The sequence below is a fragment of the Giraffa tippelskirchi genome, chromosome 6 (assembly GCF_054371585.1).
Source record: "Giraffa tippelskirchi isolate mGirTip1 chromosome 6, T2T-mGirTip1v1.2.pri, whole genome shotgun sequence".
NCBI lineage: Eukaryota > Metazoa > Chordata > Mammalia > Artiodactyla > Giraffidae > Giraffa > Giraffa tippelskirchi.
The window spans coordinates 95,928,748-95,954,551 of NC_137280.1; the positions used below are offsets into that span (position 1 = coordinate 95,928,748).

At 51.1% G+C, this 25,804-nt stretch overlaps 1 protein-coding gene and 1 long non-coding RNA gene across 4 annotated transcripts; one reads left to right on the top strand and one right to left on the bottom strand.

The window, feature by feature from the left end:
- Nucleotides 1-30: 30 nt before the first annotated feature.
- CHAF1A (chromatin assembly factor 1 subunit A) lies at nucleotides 31-24,901 on the bottom strand. 3 transcript variants are annotated; one of them, XM_081499690.1, is made up of 15 exons: nucleotides 24,716-24,901; nucleotides 22,078-22,128; nucleotides 19,588-20,450; nucleotides 13,543-13,599; nucleotides 10,536-10,765; nucleotides 10,336-10,396; nucleotides 9,900-9,968; nucleotides 8,645-8,871; nucleotides 7,953-8,121; nucleotides 7,720-7,800; nucleotides 7,238-7,330; nucleotides 6,293-6,545; nucleotides 5,303-5,793; nucleotides 1,026-1,122; nucleotides 31-512 (listed from the first exon to the last, which is right to left on the bottom strand). In XM_081499690.1, the coding sequence occupies exons 1-15, from the start codon at nucleotides 24,765-24,767 to the stop codon at nucleotides 412-414; spliced, it is 2,895 nt and encodes a 964-aa protein (XP_081355816.1). In that variant the 5' UTR covers nucleotides 24,768-24,901; the 3' UTR covers nucleotides 31-411. The 3 variants fall into 3 exon arrangements, with proteins under 3 accessions (XP_081355816.1, XP_081355818.1, XP_081355817.1); XM_081499692.1 differs by lacking the exon at nucleotides 24,716-24,901 and adding an exon at nucleotides 24,454-24,612; XM_081499691.1 differs by lacking the exon at nucleotides 24,716-24,901 and adding an exon at nucleotides 24,256-24,481.
- LOC145509946 (uncharacterized) lies at nucleotides 14,325-24,874 on the top strand. Its single transcript, XR_014056571.1, has 2 exons — nucleotides 14,325-15,901; nucleotides 22,763-24,874. It is a non-coding gene; the product is annotated as an uncharacterized LOC145509946 (long non-coding RNA).
- Nucleotides 24,902-25,804: the final 903 nt, after the last annotated feature.

Below are 25,804 nucleotides of genomic sequence, written 5' to 3' on the forward strand. Positions count from 1 at the left end.
CATGTTGGAAGAGACGACAGACACGCCAGGTCGGGCTAGACAATAGTTTATACAGGTCCATGTCAGGTCCGGGTGCCATGCCGCATCCAAGGGGCTTCAATTCATTCACAAGCATCTCGTCACTGCGCCTGCCCAGGGTCCACAGGGCACGACTAGGCCCTCCCCATGCAGGTCGTCACATCACAATAATGCTTTATTAAACGGCGGATTAATATGCAGCTTTGGGGGGAAATTTTTTACAAATATCAAAAAGAACTAACCAAGTATCCTATATAAAACTTTCCAAACCTCCAGGGAGGTCTGCCAAGCAGGACAAAGTGCTCTTTACCCAGGAGTCAGGACTTTCAAGTATCTGAGAGGCGTCAAGAATACCCTAACCATTCTACATACATACACGGGCCACTTGGGCGCTCAGGACGGGCCAAGCGAGCTGGGGGCCACGAGGCTCTCACTGGTGTCCATCCCCACTGACCCCCCAGTGCCGGAAGTGGTTCCGCATGGGGCCTGGAGGTCTGCAAGGCAAGAGAGGGAGGGGCTTCAGCCTTGGGTCCACTCTGGGGGAGGGCGGGCAGGCCACCGCCTTCTCACTGGGGCTTTGGCTGTGTTCACCCTGAGCCTGTGTGCTTCTGCAGCCCTGTCCAGCAGGCTTTGCACTTGACCCTCCAGGGCAGGGGAAGCCCGTGGTAAAGATGAGGAAAGTGGGCAGCAAGGCTCAGTGGCTGGCCTCAGGCTGGCCAGCCTCTGGCTCCCTGCCCTGGGGAAGCCTGGTTCAGAGGCCCTACACCCACCCTCCCTGACACAGCTCCTCACCAACCCTCAGGTCTCTGGTTTCCTGAATGTAGCTTTCAGACCAGTGCAGGCGGCCCAACACCCACGCCACCATCACAACACCCTGCCTGGCGCCTTTCAGGACCTCTTCCTCAGTCTCTATCACTCACAGGATGCGACTCACAGGGGGTGACTAACCGCCCCTTCCCTACCCTGCCAGCTTGAAGAAAAAGAGGAGGGTGTGGTACCCTGCTCACCCCCAATATCAGAGATGTCCATGATCACACAGTCGCCTTCCTCGTCGTCCTCCTCCTCTGTGTCCGCCTGGAAGCCGTCCAGGTCTCCAGTGCCAACCTGAACAGACAGGGCACTGTGTCAGCAGCAGCAGACAGGGCTGGTGTGACCCCCCCGCCACCCACTGCTGCACACCCGACCCCTCTCTGTCCATCCAGGAGATGCTATCTGAGGAGTCTGATGAAAGTCAAAGTGTTAGTTGCTCAGTCGTGTCCGACTCTTTGAGACCCTATGGACTGGAGCCCACCAGGCTCCTTTGTCCATGGGATTCTCTAGGGAAGAATACTGGAGTGGACAGTCATGCCCTCCTCCAGGGGATCTTTCCCACAAAGGGACTGAACCCAGGTCTCCCCCATTGCAGGCACATTCTTTAAGGTCTGAGTCACCAGGAAAGTCTTAGTGTTTCAAGAGTTACAATCAGAAGAAACCTTTGGAGTACTCTCAAATGAACTAATTATTTACCTTGTTAGAAAAATAATGCATTATTGTTTGCAAATTAGAATTGGGGGTCTCTGCTTTGGTTTGAAAAGGAGATGGACAAAGCACATGCTTTCTCTGAATTATTATCTGCTGGAATAAGTAGGTGGCTGAGAAGTCAGCTGGTGTTTTCTTCTCTGCCCAATAGCTTGGTCCCTCCGCCCAACATTTGTAAACTCTTTCCTCTGATGCCTACTCTGCCCAATTCTGCCCATGTGGACGCCACCAGCACCCCAAGAATGGGGGTCAGGAGGGGTGGACTGTTATCACTGGCTTCCACCAAAGGGGACAGAGACACAGAACGGGGAAGTAACAGGACCAATCCTAAACACCACCCATGCACAAGCATCGGCAGAGGCAGTGGAGCTGGGCTCCCTTCCAAGGGGCTCAAGACCCTCCTAGAGCCCTTCTGCTCCGTGAGTCTGCCTGGAAAAGGGACGACAGTGCAGTGAGGCCATCCACTGTGCCTGCAGTCCCAGCCTGGCTGGCGGATGGCTTACGCTCACAGACCCCTCAGTTCTAGTGTAGAAGCTCCAGGAGGGCTCCATGGGCTGGGGGCCCCCGAGGCAGGAATGGCCCAAAGCTGGCATGGGCGCTGCTGGGAGGTGCAGGGCAGCTTCCAGGCACCTGCTTCAGAAGCACAGACAGCGCACTCTCCACCCCCCCAGCCACGCAGGCTTGGGTCTGGTGAGCAAGGGGACAGGTGAGTCTTCTTCTAGCCTCCCCACTCCTGGGCCTCCACACTGGGAGCCAAGTGTGGGACTGCTCTAGGCTCACAAGCCCTCTGTGGGAGGAACAGCAGCCCACAGCCCCACAGGCACATGACAGGTCTCAAGCCTCTAAGGTGAGGCTCCAGGATGGGGTCCCACGTGCTGGGCTGAGGGTTGTCGGCACATGCAGCCGGGGGACAGGCCAACATGCTGCTGTCGCTATCGCAGGCAAGAGGGCACACAGCCCACCATGCAGCCTTGGGAGTTAGGAAGACATGTCACCACCACCAAGCACTGAGGCTGGAAAGGACAGACGGAGCCCCTGCCCGTGCAAAAACAGAACAAGGCCGAAGAGCTGAGTAGCTGGGAGGACGGACACACACACTCACTTACTCACTCTTTGGGGCAGAAGTGGCCCCTAATAGCCAGCTCGTCTCACTTGATCATGGTACCACGTAAACCCATAGCATATAACACTAGTTGGAACTCTAAATGAAAAGCTTCTAAAATTTCCATAAATTAAAAAAGCCCAACCCAATCTAAAATATTCATACACACCATCCACATTTTCCCAGGCCACCAACCCGGCCTTCAGGAAGTCTCCCCAGCTCCTGTGTTCCGCCTTGCAGGCCCGGCTCAGCGCACGCCCAGAGCTCTCTTCCCGCCTGCCCGTCCCAAACCACCAGGATTCTGCTGCAGATGGTCAAGGTCTCATGGCCCCAGCCTCTCTTGCAGCTGGGTGGCTGGGTCAGAGCATTCCAGTCAGAAAGACACAGGTGGAGTCTGTTCCTCCTTCCAGGTAAACGGGACTCCTCCCCAGGTAGGCCTGGCCATCCTCATCTCACTGGCTGGCAGTGCAGTGGCTGTTCTGTGACCACAAAGACAAGGCCACAAACAGGCAGGAGGAGCAGGAGACAGGAGGAGCCTGGCCCTGGACCACAGTGCTCACCAGCTCAGGACTTCCTGTTGCTGCAGACAAACTTCCATGTGTTTACGGTCCCTGAGGCCTATGTGGTCCCAGGGGACCAAGTGCTGTTACCAGCGAGGATGTGGGATCTAGTTCCTGACCAGGGACTAAACCCTCGCCTCCTGCATTGGAAGCTTGGAGTCTTAGCTACTGGACTGCCGGGGAAGCTCCAAGAAGAGGCTTTTAAAGTGCAGACATTAGCACCTACTCTCAGACTGCTGAATCAGGACCGCTGGGGCCAGCACACCCAGAACCACCGGACGTGTGGCCCTCTGTGAGATCCTGCCACACCTCGGAGCCTCTTCGAGGCCGGTGAAAGGGGAGAAGCTGAATAGCACTGACTGCTCTTCATGCGTGTCATCAGATGAAACGCCCCATGTCACTGACTCTCACAGACCAACCCCTCTTACCTGGGGAGAGGGGCCCCCAGTTTATGGGGAGAACTTTTTCTCAGTAAATAACAAAGCTCCAAGGGCAGGAATACAAGTCAAGTGCAAGAGGAAACAGGTGATAAGGGCTAACCTGTCTTTCTCCACATAGAGACACAGACTGTGAGCATGTGTGTGGACGCCGTGGGAGGGGAAGAAGAGCAGAGGGGACTCAGCAAGGTGGCCGTGTCCCCCATGAGAACCCGTGGGAGGGCTGATGAGGGCAGCAGCCTGCAAACCCTGCCTGGATTAGGACACCAAAGGGTCCTTCCAGCCCTGGCCACATTCACAATGGCTCCCCAGCTGGTTTCAACCTAAGCATCCACAGGTGCAGTCTTCTGAGACCGTCTGGCTAACGACAACCTTGACCGTAAGGAGGTTCTGCAGCTCAGCACAGCTTGAACACATGAGGGCCTGTTCTGGGTCCAGGCCCAAGGAGGGAACTGTCTGTGGGGCTGGGTCCCTGACTCCTAACCAAGTGGGCGCTACTGTATCAAGCTGTGTCCACAGCTGACAGGGACGGGGTGGGGGAGTGGCAGGAACAGCCGCCATGACTGCACAGGACTGTCCTGGCTCCCTCTTGCTGTGATGATTCAGGAAGAAGGCTTCCATCGCACCCAAGACCTCATCTGTGTGCGGGAATCACTCTAGGAGCCAACCCCCTACCCATCCTGTCCCACACATGCGGCAGCAGCAGGGGTAGGGGATGGGGAGCACACACGGGCTCCCTTTTTTCTCCCTCACCCACAGCCTCTAGCAGTACCTCCTGGAGAGACAGCACCCTAGAAGAGCCCCAGAAGTGAACGAGAGACCAGCTCTCACCACACCTGTCTCACCCTCATAAACTCGAGTCTCCGAGATCTTCAGCCACGTGAGACACTGGCCTCAGTGAGGACCGGTGCCCACAACCAAGACCAGGCTTCTGGTGAGAGGAGCCAGGAGACTAAACCCATCACCCTCACACGCCAGTAACAGAAACAAACATCAAACACAGACCAAGGCTGAGTGGGGGCCCAGCCTCCGTGTGTCCAGGCAGCACGGGAGCCTTCGCTCTGGGGACCAGCGACTCTCAGGAAGCCCACCTGCCTATCTACGTGGGGCCACATGCTTCCTCCTCCATGTGCTGTCAGGATATAGTTACATGGCTGCTCCCACCACGGACTCCAGTCTATCTCCCCTTTGATGGTGTTTTGCTCACCACTGTCTACAAGGTCTAGCAGGGTACCTGGTATGGAGTAAGCGCTTAGTAACTGTGTTAAACGAACACAAAAACAAAAGCCAGTGAAAGCAGTAGGCCCGGTGGTGGCCCAGGGTAGAGGGAGGGAAGGACCAACAGGCAGAGCATGCGTGTGACGGCAGTGACAGCTCTGTGTGACACTGTGACGCCACACACATCATCAGAGATCTGTCCAAACCCACAGGACGCACAGCAGCCAGAACACACCCAGTAAACCTTGGAGTCTGGGTGACGGGTGTGTCCACGTAGGTTCATCAGCTGTGGTAGCCGCGCAGGCTTTGCTGGGGTTGCTTGGTGGGTACGGAAACCTCCACACCCAGGCCTCTATTTTGGTCAGTTCTGTCACCTCAGTTTTGTGATAAACCTAAAATGCCCTAAAAGGAAGGTTTGCTACAAACTACAAGCCGCAGCGGGGTCTCACCTGCCCGTCGTGCCGGCGCTTTTTCATGAACTGGGTGATGCACATGCTACCCGCCGACTTCCTCTTGAGTGAGACGGGCATACCCTGGCTGGGCCCTGGGGCGGGGATGCTGCCACTGTCCTCCCTGGTGGCCGAGGGCACCGCGGTGACATAACTCCACTGGCAGGGCACAGGCAGGTGCTCCTGGGCGAAGCTCTTCAGCACCTGTGGGTGGACGTACCAGCACATCCTGAAGTCGGGCCTCTTCTCGTACACTGAGTTCTCAGAAATAATCCGCTTGAGCCTGGCCTTGGAGGGCACGGCCATGTCCTCGCCGGCGGTAGGGGTCTGTGGGCGGGCAGGGCCGGGGCTCGGGGGGCTGGCGGCACTGTGTTCCGGGCTGCCGGCATCTCTGCTGAGCAGTCCTCGGCGGCAGCACTCCTGGAACTCCCGAATGATCACCTTGCTCCCATTCACGTTCCCATGCAGCAGCGGGAGCAGCTGGGCCAGGACTGGCGGGGAGAGGGAGCAGGGGGAGACGGAATGAACATGGCCCCCGGGAGGCTGAGACATGGTCTGCTTTGGGTGGCCTTGTTTTCCTCCTGGTTTACTGAGATGTAACTGACACATAGCAGTGATTTGACTTACATCGCAAAATCACCACTACCACCACAGGTTTAGTGTGGGTGGCTGCTTAGGGGTGGATTTAAACAAAGGAACTGCTCCAAGAGAGACTCTGGGAGGCCCACACTTCACGAGGCGGGACTGGTTGGAATAAACTGTCAGGCCTCACCTCCTGTGTCCATTTCCTTAGTAACTGTCCTCATGCACCCATTCTGAGTGGCCCTCCCAGCTCTGAAGAGCTAAGAATGTGTGTGACCATCAGTGAAACAGGCTGACTGAAGCAGCCACCCTGTACAGCTCTCATGAGTGTCACAGAAAGGACACCTCCTCAGCAAGCACTGGCTCTGGGAGTGTCCCGCCCCGCCCCCACCCAGGGCTGGTGCTCACTCTGCTGGTCCCTCTTCTCTCTCTTTGAGGCCTTGGGCGTCTGCTCCTCCTCAGGGGGCACAGTCTCCAGCAGGCAGGCCGTGAACTGTTGCAGCACCTTCAGGTCGGCACCACCATCCTTGTCGGCCGCCCAGATGCAGCCGATCTTCACGGGCTGGAGAATACGGAACCTCTTTCCCTTGGCCAGAAACTCGTCCCACTCCTTGGCCTTCAGTTTCTGGCGCACCTTGTGATTTTCTGGGTCGGCACACTCCTGGCAGGTTAGAGAGCAGACACTTGCTCAGGATCCCTGCTCCCCGGTACCCTGGTGCCCTCCTCTGGGACAGTAAGCGAGCATATGGGAGGTGGGCAGAGCTCTTCACAGGCTCAGGGCTGGTGTGGATGGCACCTGACTGGCAATAATACAGGCAGAGAGTGTTTTCAGTCTGCATAACTGGCACTTTCACCCTCGAGTATCTTAGGTGCACCTGCCTTTCTAGCCCTCACTGGAGAGTCACAGGTATTTTTATTACTTCTTCAGTAGACCTCTTAGCACCACTCTGGGCTTTCTGCTTAACATGTGATCCTGGAGCTGAAATCACCATGCTGCACCTCTCCGACCTCAGAATGATGCCACTGTCTCAACTAGATACGCTGTGGACCTGACTAGACTCATCTGCCTCACTGGTTGGAAACATATGAAGGACACAGGTCCTCAAGTGTGACTCTGAGACAGGTCACACCTGCCAGTCTCCTCACAACCCGGCAGGCCTTCAGAGCCCTGGAAAACGGCTCCCTCAAAAGTCCCACCATCCAACAGAACTGAGAAAGCCAGGGGGTGAGGCTGAGCTTCTGAGGAGCGAGGTCCACAAGGAATCGGTTGTGGGGTGGGCCAGGACCTACGCAACCACCCCTGGGTCAGCAGCCACCAAGCTCTGGCCCGGTCACCTCCCGTCCACCCCTCACCTCGGTTACTCCTTCATCCTCAGACAGGTACCCGTGGGGCACAAAGAAACCATCATCCTCATCCTCATCCTCTCCCACGTCATCATCATCGTCCTCAAGAGAAAAAAGCACAATGATAACGTGTGGAAACATGTGCTTTACTTATAATTCACCTGTGAACACGTAAAAAGGAAACAGCCTTCCAGTGCTTCAAGTGTCATTTCTACGGACACCCTGAGGATCAGCCAGGATCCCCTTAACCAGCCCACTATACTCTGGTGGGGGTGGAGGGCCAGGCAGAACACAGATAAGTGGGGCCCAGAGTAAGGCAGTGGGTGTGGCAGGAGGTGGGCGGGCCCACCCAGAAGTGTCTGGGTGCTGCCCTGTCCACTACCAGGCAGATGAGTGTCACCAAACAAGGTTTTCCAAGAATAGCTATAAATCTGGTGTTGAGATCAGAGGGAGCCCTCTGGCCGGAACTTGCAGGCCCCTACCATGCTTACCCCTTCGCTGTGGGAGAGGGACTCTCCCGGCTCCTCCTCTTCCCACTCCTCGTCGCTGTCCACCTCGTAGTCAAGGAGGTCCTGAGGGCACACACACAGCAGTCACTGCCGTCTCCAGGGTCGGGAGGGAGTGGCAGAGCTAAAAAGCTAGAACTCTGTGGAGCCCCAGGGCCCTGGGAGAAGGCCACGCTGAGAAGGATACGCAGGGGTCAGAACAGTGCCCACACACTCACCCTGTCCTGGGCCCAGGGGTCCCTTGGGTGGATGACTGTCGTCTTCTTGTTCCATGTACCCCAGTATGCTGGCCGGTGGTTCTCGGAGAACTGCAGGAGCTTCATCCTGCCAAACTTTCTCCGCTCAGGAACGCCATCCACTTTGCTGCTCTCCACAATCACCACATCGCTGGAGACAAAGCCTGGCTTAGAAGGCCCCTCCATGGTGCACTTGCCCACCACAACATCCTTCCTCTCGGAGCGGGAGGCCGTGGGCACTAGAGATGGGCAGCCCTAAAGCAGGCCGACCTTTACTCCAGGGACATGGCGCGAGGAGAGAGGAACCAGACGGGAGCTGCTGCCCCACAGCACGTACAGAAGCGGGCATGTGTAAACAAGTACATCGGCAACAGCTGGAGAGCAGCCCTCCAGGCAAGTGGTCTAGATGTCAGCTCCACCCTGGGGGAGTCTGGGGACCCAGCACAGGCAGCCTGCACTCCAGAGCCAGGACTTTCTGCAAGGCCACCGCACCTGGGAGACTTTGGAGGTAAAGCCAGGAGAGAGCTGATGGAGCAGTGGCATCTGGGGCCTGAGGCCAGGGAGGGAGCTGACCGGTCAAGGCCAAGGGACTCAGCAGTGACCAGGGCTCTGCTTGGCCACTCAGGACTCTCCGACTTCACCAAGGGCAATCGGCAGCTTCCCCTGGAACTAACCTGTTAGAGAGGTCTGTGTTCCGGTTAGACACCATGGTGGGCCCAGACCTGAGTGGCCGCCGGCTTTTCAGATCTTGCAGGAAGGAGAACTTGCTGCTCTGCTGCTGGAGGAGCTGGTCAAGCTGGTCACAGAGGTCTTGATCAAAGGCAGTCCGGCATCGAGGGGCGAGGACCATGTGCTCTTTGATTTCGAAAGGGGCAAACTTCCCACAGGAACCGGCCAGGGTCTGAAACAGAGAAGGGATGTGATGGCACCACTGTGCCTACCGTGTGACGGACCTGCACAGCAGGCACTGAGGAGGAGCCACTGGACATGGGACCCAGTGTCAAAGGAGACACCTCACCAAGAACGAAAACCAAGATAATATAAAGAACCAAAGATCAGAAGAAAGCCAATCCTGCATTAACCTGACAAAAAACAGGAATTGGCAGAAAAAGAAATAAAATAAGTTAATAAAAAGAAATAAAATGATAAACAAACAAACACAAAGAGATGTTCAACTGCACCGAGAATCATGGAGAAACATCAACAGAAATAAATACGTTGTTCTTCACCCATCAGTCAGGTCCAGAGAGGTGTGAGACACCCACGCACTGTTGGGAGATAGAGGTGGAAATCAATGGCAAGGGGGTATAAAGTATGATGCACCCACATCATGACACGGTACTGCAGCAATGAAAAAGAATGAAGAAGGGCCAATGTGGCAAGAATCCAAGATACAACTAAGCAAAGCAGTAAACAATAAATTCATAATTTGTTAGGTACAAGAATACACAAACATAGGAGGGAGAGAAATGCTCAGTGAAAGACCTGGAAGGACACCCTTGCACCTCTGGAGCATGAAGGAGGGTGGGGACGGAGGTCTGTGGTTTTCACAGGCAGAGCCTGGTCTAGAAGGTGACAGGAAGCAGAATCCTGTGCTGAATGAACCCCATGGGTTATTTTACGCTCAATCCTGCCTCTTGAGCAGACATCCCCTGAGGGTGAAGACTGGTCTTTCTCCCTCACGGATCCCAGCACAATCTCTATAAACACTTGGTAGTTTGAGGAAATGTGCCACTTTTTGCCTTTCTAAGCGCACAGTGGATGATAAGAATTGAACCTCCAGATTCTACTGGAGATCAAAGCTCCCAGGGCCAGCAGACATCCCTCTTGATGAAAGCAGAGCCAGCGGGTCAGAAGATGCCTCTTTATTTTTCAAACAGAACAGCCTGACAGAGACCAAAATTAAAGCCAGAGGAAGGGGGCTGCTACCTTGGGGGCCTGTGGGGTCTTTGGTTTCTGGAAGAACCTCGTGATTTCGGCCTTCTCGGCTTTAATGCGCTGCAATGCAAGAGAAGATGAGGGTGAGAAAGAAATAGAGAATTTAAGCATGCAAAAGCCCCTATAACTGAATTCCAAGCATTTTTACATTGAAAGCATTATTTTAATGCGAGTTCGCCAAACACACAAATGGGTACCAGGCAACTCCAGAGGTTAGAGCTGCTCCTGTGGGCAGAGGGACCACAGGAGGAGACAGCCAGCCGGGCAGGGCTGGGCTAGCACCCCAACCAGCCTAGTTACAGGAGTGTCAGTCCTGCCCACCCCCGCCCACCACCTCAGGGAGTACATGCAGTATCCAGCAGCAATCAGGCAGAAGCCCCGCTTCCCAAACACACCGGAAGGTGCGCTATCTAGAAACACATTCTACCTTTTCTTCTTCTCTCAACCGTTTCTCCTCTTCCTTTTTCCGCTTCTCCTCCAGCTTTGCCCTATGAGACATCACACTCAGTGACACCTGCTGGCCCAGGCCTGCGCTGATGCTCGTGGGGGGGTGGGGGGGGTGAGGACAGTGACAGCAGGACAGGGCAGAGGGTGTGGGACCCCAGATGGAGGGGGCAGGGCACGCACTCCAAAGCCTCCTGGCGCTCCTTGCGTCTCTCCTCCTTGCGCCGTTGCTTCTCTGCCTTCTCCTTCTCGTCCTTCTCTCGCTTCTCCCGCCGCTCCTTCTCTTTCAGCTCCTTCTCCTCCTCCCTCTTCTTCCTGGCCTCCTCCTTGGCCCTCTTGGCCTCCTCCCTCAGCTTCTCCTTCTCCTCCTTCTCGGCCCGGAGCTTCAGCTGCCTCCTCAGACGCTCCTTATCCTGCACAGAGATGGCACACAGCTCAGCCCTGCGGGCAAACACCAGGGAGGGCGGACTATGCGCAGGCGGACAAGGAGGTGCTAGGCCCGCCGGCTAGCACACGCACAGAGAAGGGAATATCTGGTCCATTACATCTCCTTCCGCCCTGAGAAAGGCCATGAGGACTGGCTGGCTGCCACAGGGCCTCGTGGGCGATTAACAATAAGATGCGTTTAAGACACCATTTTCAAGGGTGGAATGAGGGTCAATTTTTACTTAATTAAAAAAAATGAAGTAAGCCCTTCTCGGCTGCCTACACGGGATACCTGCTGTTGGGTTGGAGTAACATTTATTTGCTCAGAAAAGTGTGGTAAAATAAAGACACATTTAAAATACCTGTAGGTTTTGCCCCTGCCCTCAAAACAAAAACATTTTCCTGGGGCTTCCCTGGCGGCTCAGTGGTTAGTACTCTGCGCTTTCACTGGAGGCGGCACAGGTTCCATCCCTGGTCGGGGAACTAAGATCCTGGCATGCCACAGCCAAAAGACATTTTCTTTCCATTCCCTCCAAAACTATTCTAGACAACAGGGTTTATTTTATTTCTCTTGAAATGGGAAAGCAGGATGAGGCAAGGCCAGGAAACCCGACGATTTAAGTTTTAGAACAGTGGGAAACAGACGAGAACACATTAAAAAACATAAGCAAGAAAAATTTTTTTTAAATCTTTAAAGCCATTTCTCAAAAGAAAACATTTTAATTTTTAAAACCATTTCTCAAAAAACCAAACAAACATTTTTCAGGATCTGAGAAGGTCAGAGGGTAAGAAAAGACATCATGATATCCTGACAATGCCTGCGCCTCCTCATCACCAGCAGGAGGAAACCGCTGGTTTCTCTGAAGCATGAATATCTCATTTTATCGGTTCCTCATTCCCAAGAATTTGTATGTGGCCTGGGGCACTGAGTTATTATATAACGTGGCATTCACACTGAACAAGTTTCAGCTCTCAGACAGAAGGAGCGGTACCTTCTAACATAGTCAGTCGTGTTGGAGGCTTTGCGACCCTCTGGACGGTAGGCCACCAGGCTCCTCTGACCATGGAATTCTCCAGGCAAGAATAACTGGAGTGGGTTGCCACTCCCTTCTCCAGAGGATCTTCCCGACCCAGGGATTAAGCACGCAACTCCTGTGTCTCCTCCTGCACTGCAGGCAGATTCTTTGTCCACTGAGCCACTGAGGAAGCCCTACCTTCTCACAGCACTGGGTAACTCTCCAGGACAAGAACCATCATAGGCTTCCCACCTTTGGCAGGAGCCCGACAGCTCAGCTCTCCATCTGGGCCTATGACTGTGTCTTTGTCCCTAGAGAACACCCTGCCCTGATCAACCTTTGCTCCCTATCGCAAAAGCCATGGAGGCAAGGTGATAGAGACCTGAGAATGTCCTTGCCAAATGTCCTCATGGGACACTTGGAGCAGGGGCTTGAGTAACTGATCAAGTAACAAGGTGAGGAAACCAGCAGCAATTGCAGAGTGGTGAGGAGGGGGGCTCTGCTCGCTGCTAACTTCGAGGACAGGAGGCTTCTGGAATCTGGCATAAATCAGACCTCTTCAGCCACACCGCCACCCGTGCCAAGCAGGTGCCTAGTTCTGAAATTCCAACAAAGAACGAGATAAACTTTCAAAGAGACATCAAGAGCACTTCCCTGGTGGTCCAGTGGTTAAGACTTTGCTTCCAATGCAAGGGGGTGAAGGTTCAATCCCTGGTTGGGGAGCTAAGATCCCACAGGCCTCTGTGGCCAAAAAAAACCCAACAAAACCCCGAAACATAAAACCAATACTGTAACAAATTCAATAAAGACTTAAAAAACATTAAAGCCATCAAACCTGAAACACAAAAATTGAATGCGGCCATAAGGCAGACAGCACAAGAAGCACCTGATGAGCACACAGCCAACTGTCATGGGTGCCCCTTCCCTGAGCTGGTGCTGATGGGGGAGGAGTCCATGACCTTCTGTGCAATTCACTCAGTAAGAAAGAAGGCCCCCACACTGCTGTGTGTAACAATGTGACCCCCCAGATAACAGAAGGCTCAACAGGGAACCCCTTTACAGTAATCACCCATCTGGTGTAAGGGCCCTTGTTACAGCGCCTCAGAAGGGGTGTGACTTCGATCTACCCATAGGAGCATGGGGTGCAGGGAGAGGAACTGGGTTCTTTTTAAGGCAATTTTAAACTACAATGGGGGGACTTCCCTGATGGTCCAATGGCTAAGACTCCAAGCTTCCACTGCAGGGGGCATGGATTCAATCCCTGGTCAAGGAACTAAGATCCCACATCCCAAGTGGCTCAGCCAAAAAATAGAAAAAAAGACAAAGAAAACCCTACAATGGGGATGCCTAACTATTATGACCAGAGAAGGCAATGGCAACCCACTCCAGTACTCTTGCCTGGAAAATCCCAGGGACGGTGGAGCCTGGTGGGCTGCCGTCTATGGGGTCGCACAGAGTCGGACATGACTGAAGCGACTTAGCATTAGCATCAACTATTATGACAGTACTGATTCTAGTAAAAGTTTAAAGAAGACTACAGGCGAAACCTCAGGATTCAGCAAAGCTCCAAGTGATGCAAGCTACAAACACAAGGCCCAGTTATATAAAATGAAGCAAGAACCGAAATGCTGCCCAGGACGAGCAGGGGAAAGAGAAAAACTGGGTCAGAGCCATGCAAAGGGCTTTGCTGCCCATTTACTGCAAAGAGTGCAGCTGAGGAACTTGCTACTTCAGGGGACAAACCTTACCCTTTGCAGTTTCATCTTGTTCTTCTCTGCAGAGCCTCTGACCAGTTTCTTAGTTATCTGAAAGGAAAGACACTGAAATGAGAACACGGGTTGTTCCAAGAACATGGGTTGTTTCCATCACTTTAACACGTTTAACACACTGAACTGTCCTTGGGGGGAGGTCGGGGGGGGGGGTGCGCAACACTCTGCAAAACAACAATGGAAACCTTTCTGGGTGACTGGTTCTAGCAAACAGAACCAGAACGTCTTGGTTGGGTCATAAGCTCCAATAAAAGCACATATGTGTGCATGTGGAGATATTAAGGGATGCTGGAAGGCAGATGACCAAAAATGGAGGCCAAGTTCGATATCAAGAGCCACAGCCGCAGCCCTGGTATTGGGGAGACACAGAGCAGCAGGCCTGTAAGCAACTGTGGAGGCTCCTGAGTCCTGCAGACACGCAGCCCTGCAAGGCTGCCCCTTCTACTTTTCCCCAGGAAGGCTGACAGTGGAGGTTTTGTGACTCCAGGCACACCTTGCTTTCTTTTGCTTCCAAGATAATGCGTTTAAAAAAAAAAAAATTTGAAGGTTTGTGGCAACTCTGCATTGGGCAAGTCTTATCAACGCCATTTTCCCAACAGCATTTGCTCCCTTTGTGTCTCTGGATCACATGTTGGTAATCCTCAAGTTTCAAACGTTTTCATTGTTATACCTGGTATGGTGATCAGTGGTCAGTAATCCTTGATGTTACTATTGCAAAGACCACGACTCACTGAGGCCTCAGACGATGAGAGTTTTTGCAGTGAAGTTTTTTTTTTTTGGCCACACTGTGCATCCTGGTTCCCTGACCAGGGATTGAACCCACTTCCCCTGCAGTGGGAGAGCAGTCTTCACCACTGCATCATCAGGGAAATTCCACAGTTAAATCTTTTTTTAATTAAGGTATGTACTTTTTTAAGATATAATGCTACTGCACACAGCATAGTGTGAACATAACTTTTACATGCACTGGGCAACCAACACAGCCACGTGACTTGCTTTACTGTGACAGGTACTTTATTGCAGGGGAATCTGGAACCAAATCCATACTAGCTCAGAGGTTTGCCTGTCGTGTCTACAAATCAATACCGTGTGACTCAAGGACGAGGTGTGTGGGCTTGGACTCCCATGGGCCACGAACTTGTACTCCTTGCCCAGTGCGGCTTTGCCTCTTAGAACATGGAGTGAACGTCCAGGACAAAGGGTCAGCTGGCCAGAAGTGGTGATCCGGTCCAGAATCCCTATTTTCTAGAGCATGGCGCTCTCAATCGCCCTGCTGCATACCGTGCCTGGGCTGCAAGGACAGACCAAGACGCATGGCTGGCCTCCCTCACCGTGGTGGCAAAATGGCCCCCAGTAAGAATACACACAAGAAGTCCAGGCTAGTGGTCTAAGCTCCCTCCAGAGCAGGGCATCCTGGCAATCGCACCATTCACTGGACAAGCAACGGGGAGAATTTGGGTTGGAAAGAAATATCCCCCCCTCCCCGGGCTCATCTTACGCAGCCAAGAAATGAGACAAGATGAAAAACCAAAAGCCCATCTCTCTCGAAACTGACATACCAACTACATGAAAACAGTGCTTTCTCTCCTAGGGCAGGAAAGTCCTGCCCTAAGACTTCCTACAGATTAACACATACAGATAAGATACCTTTCTTACACGCTGAGTCCTTTCTGGACCAAGTCTTCCCTCAGCAGAGGGCCGAGCCTGGCCTTGTGAAAGCCACGTGACTGGCAGAGTGCTCAACCCCGCCTCTCTAAGCCAGGTGCCCACAGAAACACCAAAGCTGTCTAACCAAGCGCTTAAGAAAAAGCACCCACTTCTCCAGCATCCACTCTGCCTGCCAAACCTGCGGACTTCACCCCCACAACAAAGTAGGTAGCAGGGTTTGGAAGGTGCTATATCTATGTCACCGTCCTTTGCATTCAAAGAGTACAGCACCAAACATGACTGCCACACTCCGCTGTACCAGGGCATTTGTAGAGGAAGACGTGTTTGGTCTCGCCCATACTTGTTGAGATTCAGCTGCAGAATCAGGCCCCTTCCAAATCTTACCCTGTGCCTTCAGTCCAGGAATAAAAGAGTTCACATGAATACCAGGAGCTGGCATCAGGATACCCAACAATCACAGCAACTGAAATTTAACTTAAAACTAGTATCTCTTCTGCTCTACCAGACATTTGGATAAACCTTGGTGAATAGCTATAACTTTTATCTTCTTGACATTTGGCCTAACTATTTATAGAACTCTTTCAAAATACAGGCCACACATTTTACTTATCTGGAAAGTGTTAGTGTTTAGCAACTCGGTCGTGTCCAAATCTTTGCAACCCCATGGACTGTAGCCCGCCAGGCTCCTCCATCCATGGAATTCTCCAAGCAAGAATACTGGAGTGGGGAGCCATTCCCTTCTCCAGGGGATCTTTCCGACCCAGGTATAGAACCTGTGTCTCCTGCATTGGCAGGTGGGTTCTTTTACCTCCTGAGACACCAGGGAAGCTCTATCTGGAACTCAGCTACCAAAAATAAGACCCAGGATTCTAGTATGAGGTTAAAACAGATACATCCACTACCCAAGAGTCAAGACATATGTAATCACATCTGTGCAGTAAAATTCCTGCACTGTATTCAGGAGAACTCCAGAGCCCCCTCGGTCTGGTGTGATACAGAAGGAGGTCTATCTTCTAAGTCCAGAGCAGGTGAGCAGCAGTGAGGCCCCACAGCAGCTAGTACCCTGACAGCAGGGGAAAGAGAGCAAGTGGAGGGGAGACACGACTCTAAGTGCCCCAGGCGTGGGGGACTGTCAGCACGCAGACACTGACACAACCAGTCCTGTGAGCCTGCACTTCTGCTGAACAACCACCCAGGGAAACTCAGGACAATTATCATCCATCAAGGCTGAAGAGTCAAGAGATGACAGAAATATCCACTGGACTCCCCTGGTGGTCCAGTGGCTAAGACTCAGGGCTCCAAATATAGGGAGCCCGGGATTTGATCCCTGGTCAGATCCCGCATGCTGCAACTAAGCATTCTCATGCCACAACTAAAGATCCCACATGCCACCATGAAGATGACTAGAAGATCCGTCGGGGTGCAACTAAGACCCAGTGCGGTCAGATAAATAAATACTTAAAAAAAAAAAAAGAAATATCCATCAACGAGAATGACTGTGCAAACTGCAGTTTATCCACACCATCGCACCATCTGCATACAGTATAGCAGTTAAAAAGACATACATCTTCCCATCCGGTGTAAAATACAGTTAAACATACCCTGGAATAAAAAAGAAACATATTGACAGTATATGGCTCATGTAAGGAAACAAAATGATACTATATATTCCCAGGGATCACTCACATAGACACCACACAGAGCAATGTAAGACAACTATAGTGGCAACCTGGGGGATGGGAAAAAGCCAAAAGGGGCTTTGACGGTTCAGTGATTCTTTTTTGAAAAACAGAACATTTAATACTTGTATAATTTAAATTACCATAATTTAATATAATTTAAAGAGTTCCAGCAACTGTACAGAGGCAAGGCATAGATTCCTGTAACACCACTGTATCCACACAGTCCTTTAGGGAACAAACATCTGAGTCATCAATAACGTGGGCTAATCACATGCGTCTCTGCAAACAAACGGGAGAAACAGCTCTATTCCAGGTGGTAAAAGCTCTGAGGCCAAACAGCCATGCTTTGACTAGTCAAGAGACCTGGGGTTATCTAGAAAAGGTGTTCCTAAGTGGTTTTTCAAAGTCAGGCTCTCTAGACGAAGGGATGGCATGATCTGCATTTTAACAAGCTGGATCTCCCCCTCAACCACACACGCATGCACGCATGGACCAGCTAATGTTTGGGGGTTCCCAATGCAGATTTATGATACCAAGTCCAGGATAAACTGAGCCCAATAAAAACCTCACACATGACATGGGAATAAGAAACAATCTGCAAGCCTTCAGCGAGCTTCTGCCTACAATCTGGAGAGAAGGCAGAGAGAAAATGGAAAAAGAAAAGAATTCCCCACAGTAACAGGGGTCAGGAAGAACCTGGGCCCACAGCAGGGAAAGTTGTTAATGTTAGGTGCCAACCACAAAAATCAACCACTCAGGAAATCCAGCACTCCTGAAAGGTGAGGAGGTAAACCAGAAACTGAGTGTGCGAGGCTAGAGTTGGCCTGTCCCCAGCGAGACCCTCAGGCATCTCCTGGTGGTCACCCATTTCACTCTCACACATGTGGTGTCACCCAGCCTCAAGGGGCTCTATCCCACGCTGTGAGTGACTGGGGCAATTTTGTGCCACAGGCTGGTGAGGAGAGCTGAAGGCCTCACTGCCTGCAGCGTGAACTGTTTGCAAAGCTAAGTGATAACACTGTCTTCTAGAACATCTAAAACCCCAAGCATGTGTATGAAGTCAGATCGGGGTCTCAGAGGCAGGATTTGGTAAACTCAGCACACCTGGTTCATGCACTCAGCTGGGTTATGGCATTTAGGCTGGTGCACAGGAAGTAGCATTGCTTTGTGACAAGCCCCAGCAGCGTGGCCTCCCAGTCCTGGGACCTGGCTATGGGCATAAAAACAAACTTAAAAAACAAAGCTATGAAGGAAAATGAAAACGTGTACATGTCCTGTTCTCCGGGCCTGCTGGCTGTCACCAGTCATGTGACAAAGTAGTTCTGCAAAGCAGAAGCAGCAAGGATTCTGTGCGATTGGAGGGTCAAAACAGAACAAGATGGCTGATGGCATGGGACCCAAACTCAGGTTCTGAGAGTCTGGGTGACGGCTCAGATGGGAGTTTAAAAGCTGAGTATCTCAGTCTGACACATCTAGAAACTGAGAAGAACAAAAGATGACCCTGCACTTGATTGATATTTTGTAAACCTAAAGAGGAAGCCACTTTCCCCATTCTCCAATCTCCTCAGGAGATAAAAGATAAGAAAAGGGATCGTCTAGAAAAATAGCTAATACACTAGGGATAGAATTTCAGAAAGCAGTCAAGGTAGGCGGTTTATGGTCAAATGGAGCAGGTACAGTAGAAAATGAACGACTCGCCCCAGGATCCAATCTTACGTGAAAACCCGATATGAACACATACAAGTGCTACAAAACCCTCAAACCACAGATATTGTGAGATATGCTTTGTGATTCTTCACTGATTGATTCAGTGCTACCCATAGGACCTCAAGGACAGGTGAGAAGAGAGACATTTGCCATTATGTCCTTTGGAAGCCAGTAATAGAAACAGAAATTTCCAAAGCCACCTGCCCGGGTCCTTAAACACGGAGCCAGGTCTTTTCTGTTCTCATTTCTCCAGGTGAAGTTTTAAGACAGGCGGTCATGAGAGCTGACCCTTCAGGATGCCCCATTTTGTTCTTCCTGCCATCTTTGGGTCTCCTCACCAACGCTGAGTGCTTACCAGCAATGACTGTATGACTCCTGTGTTGGAATAGGAGGAATGCCTGGAGCTGAAGCTAAAGGCTGACTTGAAGGACTTCCCTGGTGGTCCAGGGACCAAGACTCTGCGCTCCCAACGCATGAGGACCCAGGTTTGATCTCTGGTCAGGGAACTAGATCCCACATTCCGCAACTAAGAGTTCACATGCTGCAACTACAGATCCTGCATGCCACAACAAAGATCAAAGACCCTACATGCCGCAACTAAAACCCAGTGCAATCAAATAAACATCTAAAAAAATATATGTATAAAGGCTAACTTGAGGATCACAGCCATTAGTCACTAGTGTGGCTACAGTGACCAGTACCATTATTTAAGTGTGAACAAGGCTACCAGGAAGGCACGGACACACACACTGGTGCACATAGCAGTATGCACAAAAATGAACAATTCAGTGGCTCTTGACATCAGAAAGAATTCTGCACTGGACCTGCCCAGGTCACAGGAGCTCATCTGTGGCCGCACTCACTCAGCCACTAGCCAGCTGGGCAACACAGGATCCCTGGGTGAAGAGTGCGGGGCTGGATGGAAGCCTCTAGGTTCAGGCAGCACTGACTTGGGGGAGGTACTCACTCTGCAGACGGGTGTGGAGGCGGGGAAGGGGCTGGGGCCTGTATGCAGCTTTGTGGGCACAGACTGCCCCTCGGGGGAGCTGGTGGGAGAGGATGAGCTCAAGGACGAGTGGCTCAGTGCCAAGTCCTCTTCCAGGCTGGACTCCAGCGTCTCACTCTCAGAAGGCACAGCCTGGCCCGGAGGAGTGGCGGGAGGAGACGTGGCTGGCGGTCTGGGGGCCAGGATATCCTGCAAGACGACCACAGGCATCTTCCCTTTGAACAGGATGCCCCTGGCTTTGCTCCAGCCGTCCCGGTCCTTCTCAGAGCACGTGCTCAGGCCACCAGTCAGCTCGGGACAGTTTTGGGGTGAGCCCCTCTGTGCAAGTCCCCTCCTATCTGCACCCCCTGAGTCAGCATCCCCTGCCTCTGTCTTGCACAGAACTCCTGAAAGGGCCTCTTCGGGATTCACCAGCTCGTCCTTCTGACCAGCCTTTGGCAGCCCCCTGTCACCTCCAGTTTTGTCTGGGACCCCATTTATGTTCTTTTGAGCAGGGGAGGCTGCAGAATTCAGTTTAATGTGGCCCACCACATTGTCCGGGGGGTTGCTCGAGTCCTCTGTCAAATCGATTATGACCACAGTCTGGCCGATACTGGTTTCAACTTGACTTCTTAAAAAGTTATCTAAGGGTCCCTTTCCATTGACAAGTTTTGGCCTAAAATCTATGTCGGAACCCATGTGACAGTTCTCCAAGTGGTCCAAAGAGGCTCCTAAGTCGTGGACTTGAGTCTGCACAGGGCCACCCCGAGAGCCCCCTGTGTCGTCCAAGCCATCGTCAATTTTCTCCTTGGGGACAAGATTCAGGCGCTTGAATGGCAGTCGGGCTGAAACCAGAAGAGAAGGACATCTTGTAAGTGATAGTGTGAAAAGTGACAATCAATACTTTTAACATTTCATGTTCTCAAGAAATGAACAACCTCGATGTACTTGGGGGTGGGGAGGATTTCTAAAGTTTAAAAAGGGATTATCTTTTCACTGGATATGAGTTTGAGCAAACTCCAGGAGATAGTGAAGGAGAGGGAAGCCAGGCATGCTGCAGTCCATAAGCTTGCAAAGAGTTGGACACGATTTAGTGACTAAACAACAAGTCTTTTCATTATGGACTTTTCCAACAACCTAATTAAAAGCAAAAACAAATGAACACAAAAACAAAAACAAAAAAAGAAATGGAAAACAAACAAAATCCCCAAACACTGACAAGCTTTTAGAGCAGGGACTTTGCAAGAATTTCGAAGAAGACATTTTCTGATCTCTTTGAGATCCAGTTCAAATTCTAAAGTTATTTATTATGGGTGGAAATCCCATTTGAAGATAAGTGCATCTGGTTCCAAAAGCTAAAGAGACAGATCCATTTGCAGAAAGATTTTGTCCTGCCCCTAGCACTCCAGGCTGTTAGCTGTTCTTGCCAACAAAACAAGTATCCTCCCATTGCATGTCAACCTTCTGGATGCTTCCAAGAGATAGGCACATGGAAGACTGAGGAAATGCAGATGGGTGACTTTCCTACAGAGTCTGCCTGTACTCAAACACCCAAACATCTTATTAACTACTTTCTAATGTAGACCAAACACATAAACCTGTTCTAGCTTAGTTTGTAAGATGATCATGCCCTCGGATTCTATGGTTTGCCCCTAATCCTTTAACCTCAGAAGGTGGCTGCCCTTCATACAATTCCTATCAACACCAACCTTGCTGTCAATCATGACAGGAGAAGGCCAGCTGCTACAGGGGAACCAGACAACCAAGCTTTGAAAACCAAAAACCATCCTTTTTTATATAGTCCAGCCAAATATCTGGCCTAAGGGTAAATTCATTCCTCCCTTTTGCATGAAAGGATTTTGAGACACTTCCTGTAAAAAGGTGTTCAACCAGGGATAGCTGTGCCTGCCAGGGGACATCTGGCAACATCAAGAGATGTTATTGGCTTTGACAACTTGGGAGCAGAGGCTAGGATGCCTGCGAAACTCTCTCCAGCTGTGGTGCCCAGCCTTTTTGGCACCAGGGCCAGGTTTCGTGGAAGACAGTTTTGCCATGGACCAAGGGTGGGGGGATGGTTACATTTATTGTGCACTTTATTGTTATTACATCAGTTCCATCTCAGATCATTAGGCATTATATCCCAGAGGTTGGGTACCCCTGCTCTACAGTATATAGAATACACAGTATATTTTTCCTCCACCAGAAAAAATATTACAAAGTCAATATGCTGGAATCTAGCTGTAAAAGCAGCAACCTCTGCATTTGGTCCTGGGAATGGCAGGCAGTGAAATGGGTTTCCCAGCTTCCAAATGTAAGATGCAACTGTCTTCTCCCCTCCACCCCCTTGATGCTTCTGATGAGGACCCCAGGAGATGGCCCACCTCTGCTCAAGAGAAATGAAAAATGTAATAATTGAGAAAACAATGAAGGACATAAGCTAGGAACAAATATTTAACCCATTCCCAGAGTTACCTTGTATTAACTTCTTGACTGGAAAAGCTGGCCTGTCTTTGCAATCCATGGCTGTGAATGAATGTCAAAGGATATGTTATTAAGTGCTGGAAGCAACGGAGCAGAAAATACAGTACCTACTATATAGAATGGTTGTCCAGTGGGGCTGATTTGGGTACTCCCACCCCCATCCTTGGGCTTCCCTGGTAGCTCAGTGGTAAAGAATTTGCCTGCCAATGCAGGGGACATGGGTTCGATCCCTGGGTCAGGAAGATCTCCTGGAGAAGGAAATGACAACCCACTCCAGTATTTTTGCCTGGGAAATTCCATGGACAGAGGAGCCTGGCAGGCTACAGTCCATGGGGTCACAGTCAGACACAACTGAGCAACTGAACAACAACAAAGGACATTTCTGGTTGTCATGACTGGAGAGAGAGTATTACCAGCATCAAGTGGATAAGGGACAGGAACACTGCTAAATATCTCACAATGCACAGGACTGCTCCCCACCACAGAGAATTATCTGATCACAAATGTCAGTAGGTTGAGAAATTCTACCCTGAATGCTGTCACATCTTGTTTTATTTCCCTCAAGCACTTAGCACACTTGAAACTTTTGTGTTTCTGTCTCTCCCCCCATCAGAACACCAGCTTTGTGACAGTACACAGATTTGTTCCACACATGGGCTCAGGGACTGGCAGGTAGTAGGAAATCAAGTAAGGAAACTAGAGATGAGAGAAAACATTGTATCAGCTGATTTTACCATAACAGGAGCCCAAACATCCTCCTCCAATCCAACCCTCCCCAACAATATATCTGTACAATTGGTATAGGGCTTATTTTCTTTTAAAATAGGGTTTATAAAAGGTGATACAACTTAAAGCATCTTGAGCCTGCCAAGTTGGAGCTGAAGCACAGTCAACAAATGATAAGGGAAGATGTTTTCCTGCACAAGGGGGAAAGAAATACTCAAAGATAAAAAAAGCACAACAGTATCAAAACTGGTACAGAAATGACCATAAACAGAACTAAGTCCTTGAATAAATATCTTCAAATGGCTAGAATAAGTTGAGAAGCTGACATATGCTAGATCTGGCTCAGAAAAGTCTAGTTATTTTGGCTAATCTACATTCTTTTTTTTAAGATACATACGAGTGAGTATTTTTAAAAATCAGATCCTGGCTTTCTAAAAAAACTCAACTGCCCATAGATGAAACTGCTCTACCCACTTCCAAGCTAGCAACACAAGAAAGGTACCCAGAAGACATTTCCTTTCTTCCCATTTCAAGATAGTATTAGTCCCAAGTTTTCAGTTATCAAAAACATGAACTCCTCCCCCCTCCCCCGTTTAAGGATACACAATCTTTAGCCACTTAAATTAATTTTCAGACAATCACAAGGATTTATTGGCATGGCCCCGAGTCACCAGCTTGGAGGCAAGCAAAACAGAGGTGACCTCGGGTCGACATAACAAGGGATCCCATCCAGGGACTCAGTCTATTCAAAGGTATATGTGCAATTAACAAGCATTTCTGTACAAACTTACCACTGCTCTTTATTCTGAGACTATATGCCTCCTAATTTTATCTGGCATTAAAACATCCTCCCCTTTTAGGATAGCCTGGTCATAACAGAAGGTGCTCTGTAAATTTCTTAAACATCCATACTAGGTCCGATGACTGTCCATGACAATCAACCCCAACTTTACATGAATTCTCTGTTTCTTTGAAATCCCAAAGTCTGGAAACAATTAGCACAATGCTTCTCAACTAAGGGGCACATTGACAGTGGATACATTTTTGGTTGTCCCAGCTGGGAAGAAGGGCTTGCTACTGAGATCTTATGGGTGGAGGACAGAGATGCTGCTCCAGTGTACAGGATGGCCCCCAGTGTCAACAGTGCTGAGGCTGAGATATTCTGAACTAGATTAGCGGATGTCCCTACGGACACTTAATTCATTCAACCAGTTAATTACTGGGCACCTACTATGTGTCAAGCATTGCACCAAGTCCTGGGGGCAAAATGGGAGTGGAGCAGGGGAGACAAGCTATTTGGTCCTCCTCAGTTCGCCACCCCACGTACGGGGCCTGCCAGGAGCCAGAAAGCCCCCTCCCAAGACACAGGAAGGAGAAAGACAGGTCTTCCTGCATATCCGGCAGCATCAAGAACCCGGGACCCCTACCACCCAGGCCTCTTACCTGAGCTGGCCCTGACCCTTAGACGTAGCTGTTCCGGTCCCCCGACCCCGTGGGACCCCGGACCTCAGTTTCCCCATCCGGCCATAGCGCCGCTGCAGGGTCCAACTTGTCCGGGGGACACAAACGCACTCGGTAACCAACAAATCCAGCCCTTTCGCCTCTTTGGGTCTCAGTTTCCCCTCCGGGCTACACACACACCCGTCACCGCAAAGCGCTCTGGAAGGACGAACTGACGTAAAAGTGCCGGAAAAAAAATGGTCGCGGCTGCAACAATAACGTAAAAGGGGTGCCCTTCGGGTCGCAAGGCCCTTCCCCGAAATTGTAACGACTCCACGGAGCGAACGCCAGATGTAGAGCAGTGGGCCCAGGCCAGGAGGCCAGTAAGCCCCCAACCGCCGTTTCGGCCCGCACAGGCCGCGCGCCGCGACCCCCCTTTCCCTCAGCGCGGGCTGGAACCGACCTGCGGCCTCTATCCGGGCGCCCGGCGCCCCGCACTCCGGCTCCTCCAGCATTGCGCGGGCGACGTCTCGAGTTCCCCTCAGGCGGCGGAGGAGCGGGCTCCGTTCAGGCGGCCGCTGCTGCTCGCCCTCCCGCCCGCGCCGCTGCTGCCGCGGCCGCCGCGCTCGTATTTGGCGGGAACCGCGGCGACCCCCGCGGCCCACACGGCGATTGGATGAGGCCGCGTCACGTGACGGCCCTACTCGGGAAGAGGGGAGCACCGGGAGCATCATCGCGAGAACCGAGGCTTCCATTCCTTCCATGGCTCCCCTATTGATATTTCAGCGGAGGGTGGGGCTTCCCCCCGGTGGCCTTGTCATTGAAGGGTAGTAGGTGTCCTGCGATTGGTGACGGGTGATGTCAAGTTGAGTGTTCGACACTGTGATTGGCTGAGCCCGTGTGATATGTATGTGGGAGGCGGGACGGTCAGGCTCCTACGTCACGACGAAACGCTTTACGCAGCGCGCCGGTGACAGCCTGAAACTGCGATTTTGCTGGACTAATTTTTTTATCCTAATTGAACATAGGTTGGATATAGCCACAGTAATTAAAATCATTATTTATATGAACAATAAAAGCAAAATAAACTCTGGGCATCGCTTCAAAAGTATTTGAGATGCGATATATATATTTAGAGGAAATGAATGAAATGGATATTTCTGGTTTAAGCCTCAGGGTTTTGCACATGCTGTTTCTTCGCCTGAAACACTTTCCATAGCTCCTTCCCTGGTTGATTTCTACCTAAGTTTCAGATCTTAGATTGAAGTCCCAGGGGAGCCTTTCTTCCCTAGCCTCCAACAAGATGAAGTTACTACAACACTGTTCTTTTTCTTGGAGCAATTACAGCTTGTGTTTATTTATTAGCATGTTGTTGCCTAGTGAATTCATTTCTGTTTTTATTATCAGCTCCATGAGAACAGGAATCATTTATCACAGTATCTGCAGGACCTACTGGTGACTTATTCATTAGTAGGTACCCAATAAATATTTGAGTGAATACATAAGTATCATTTGATTGAACTGTGTGATCATGTCAGTTAAAAGCTTCCAC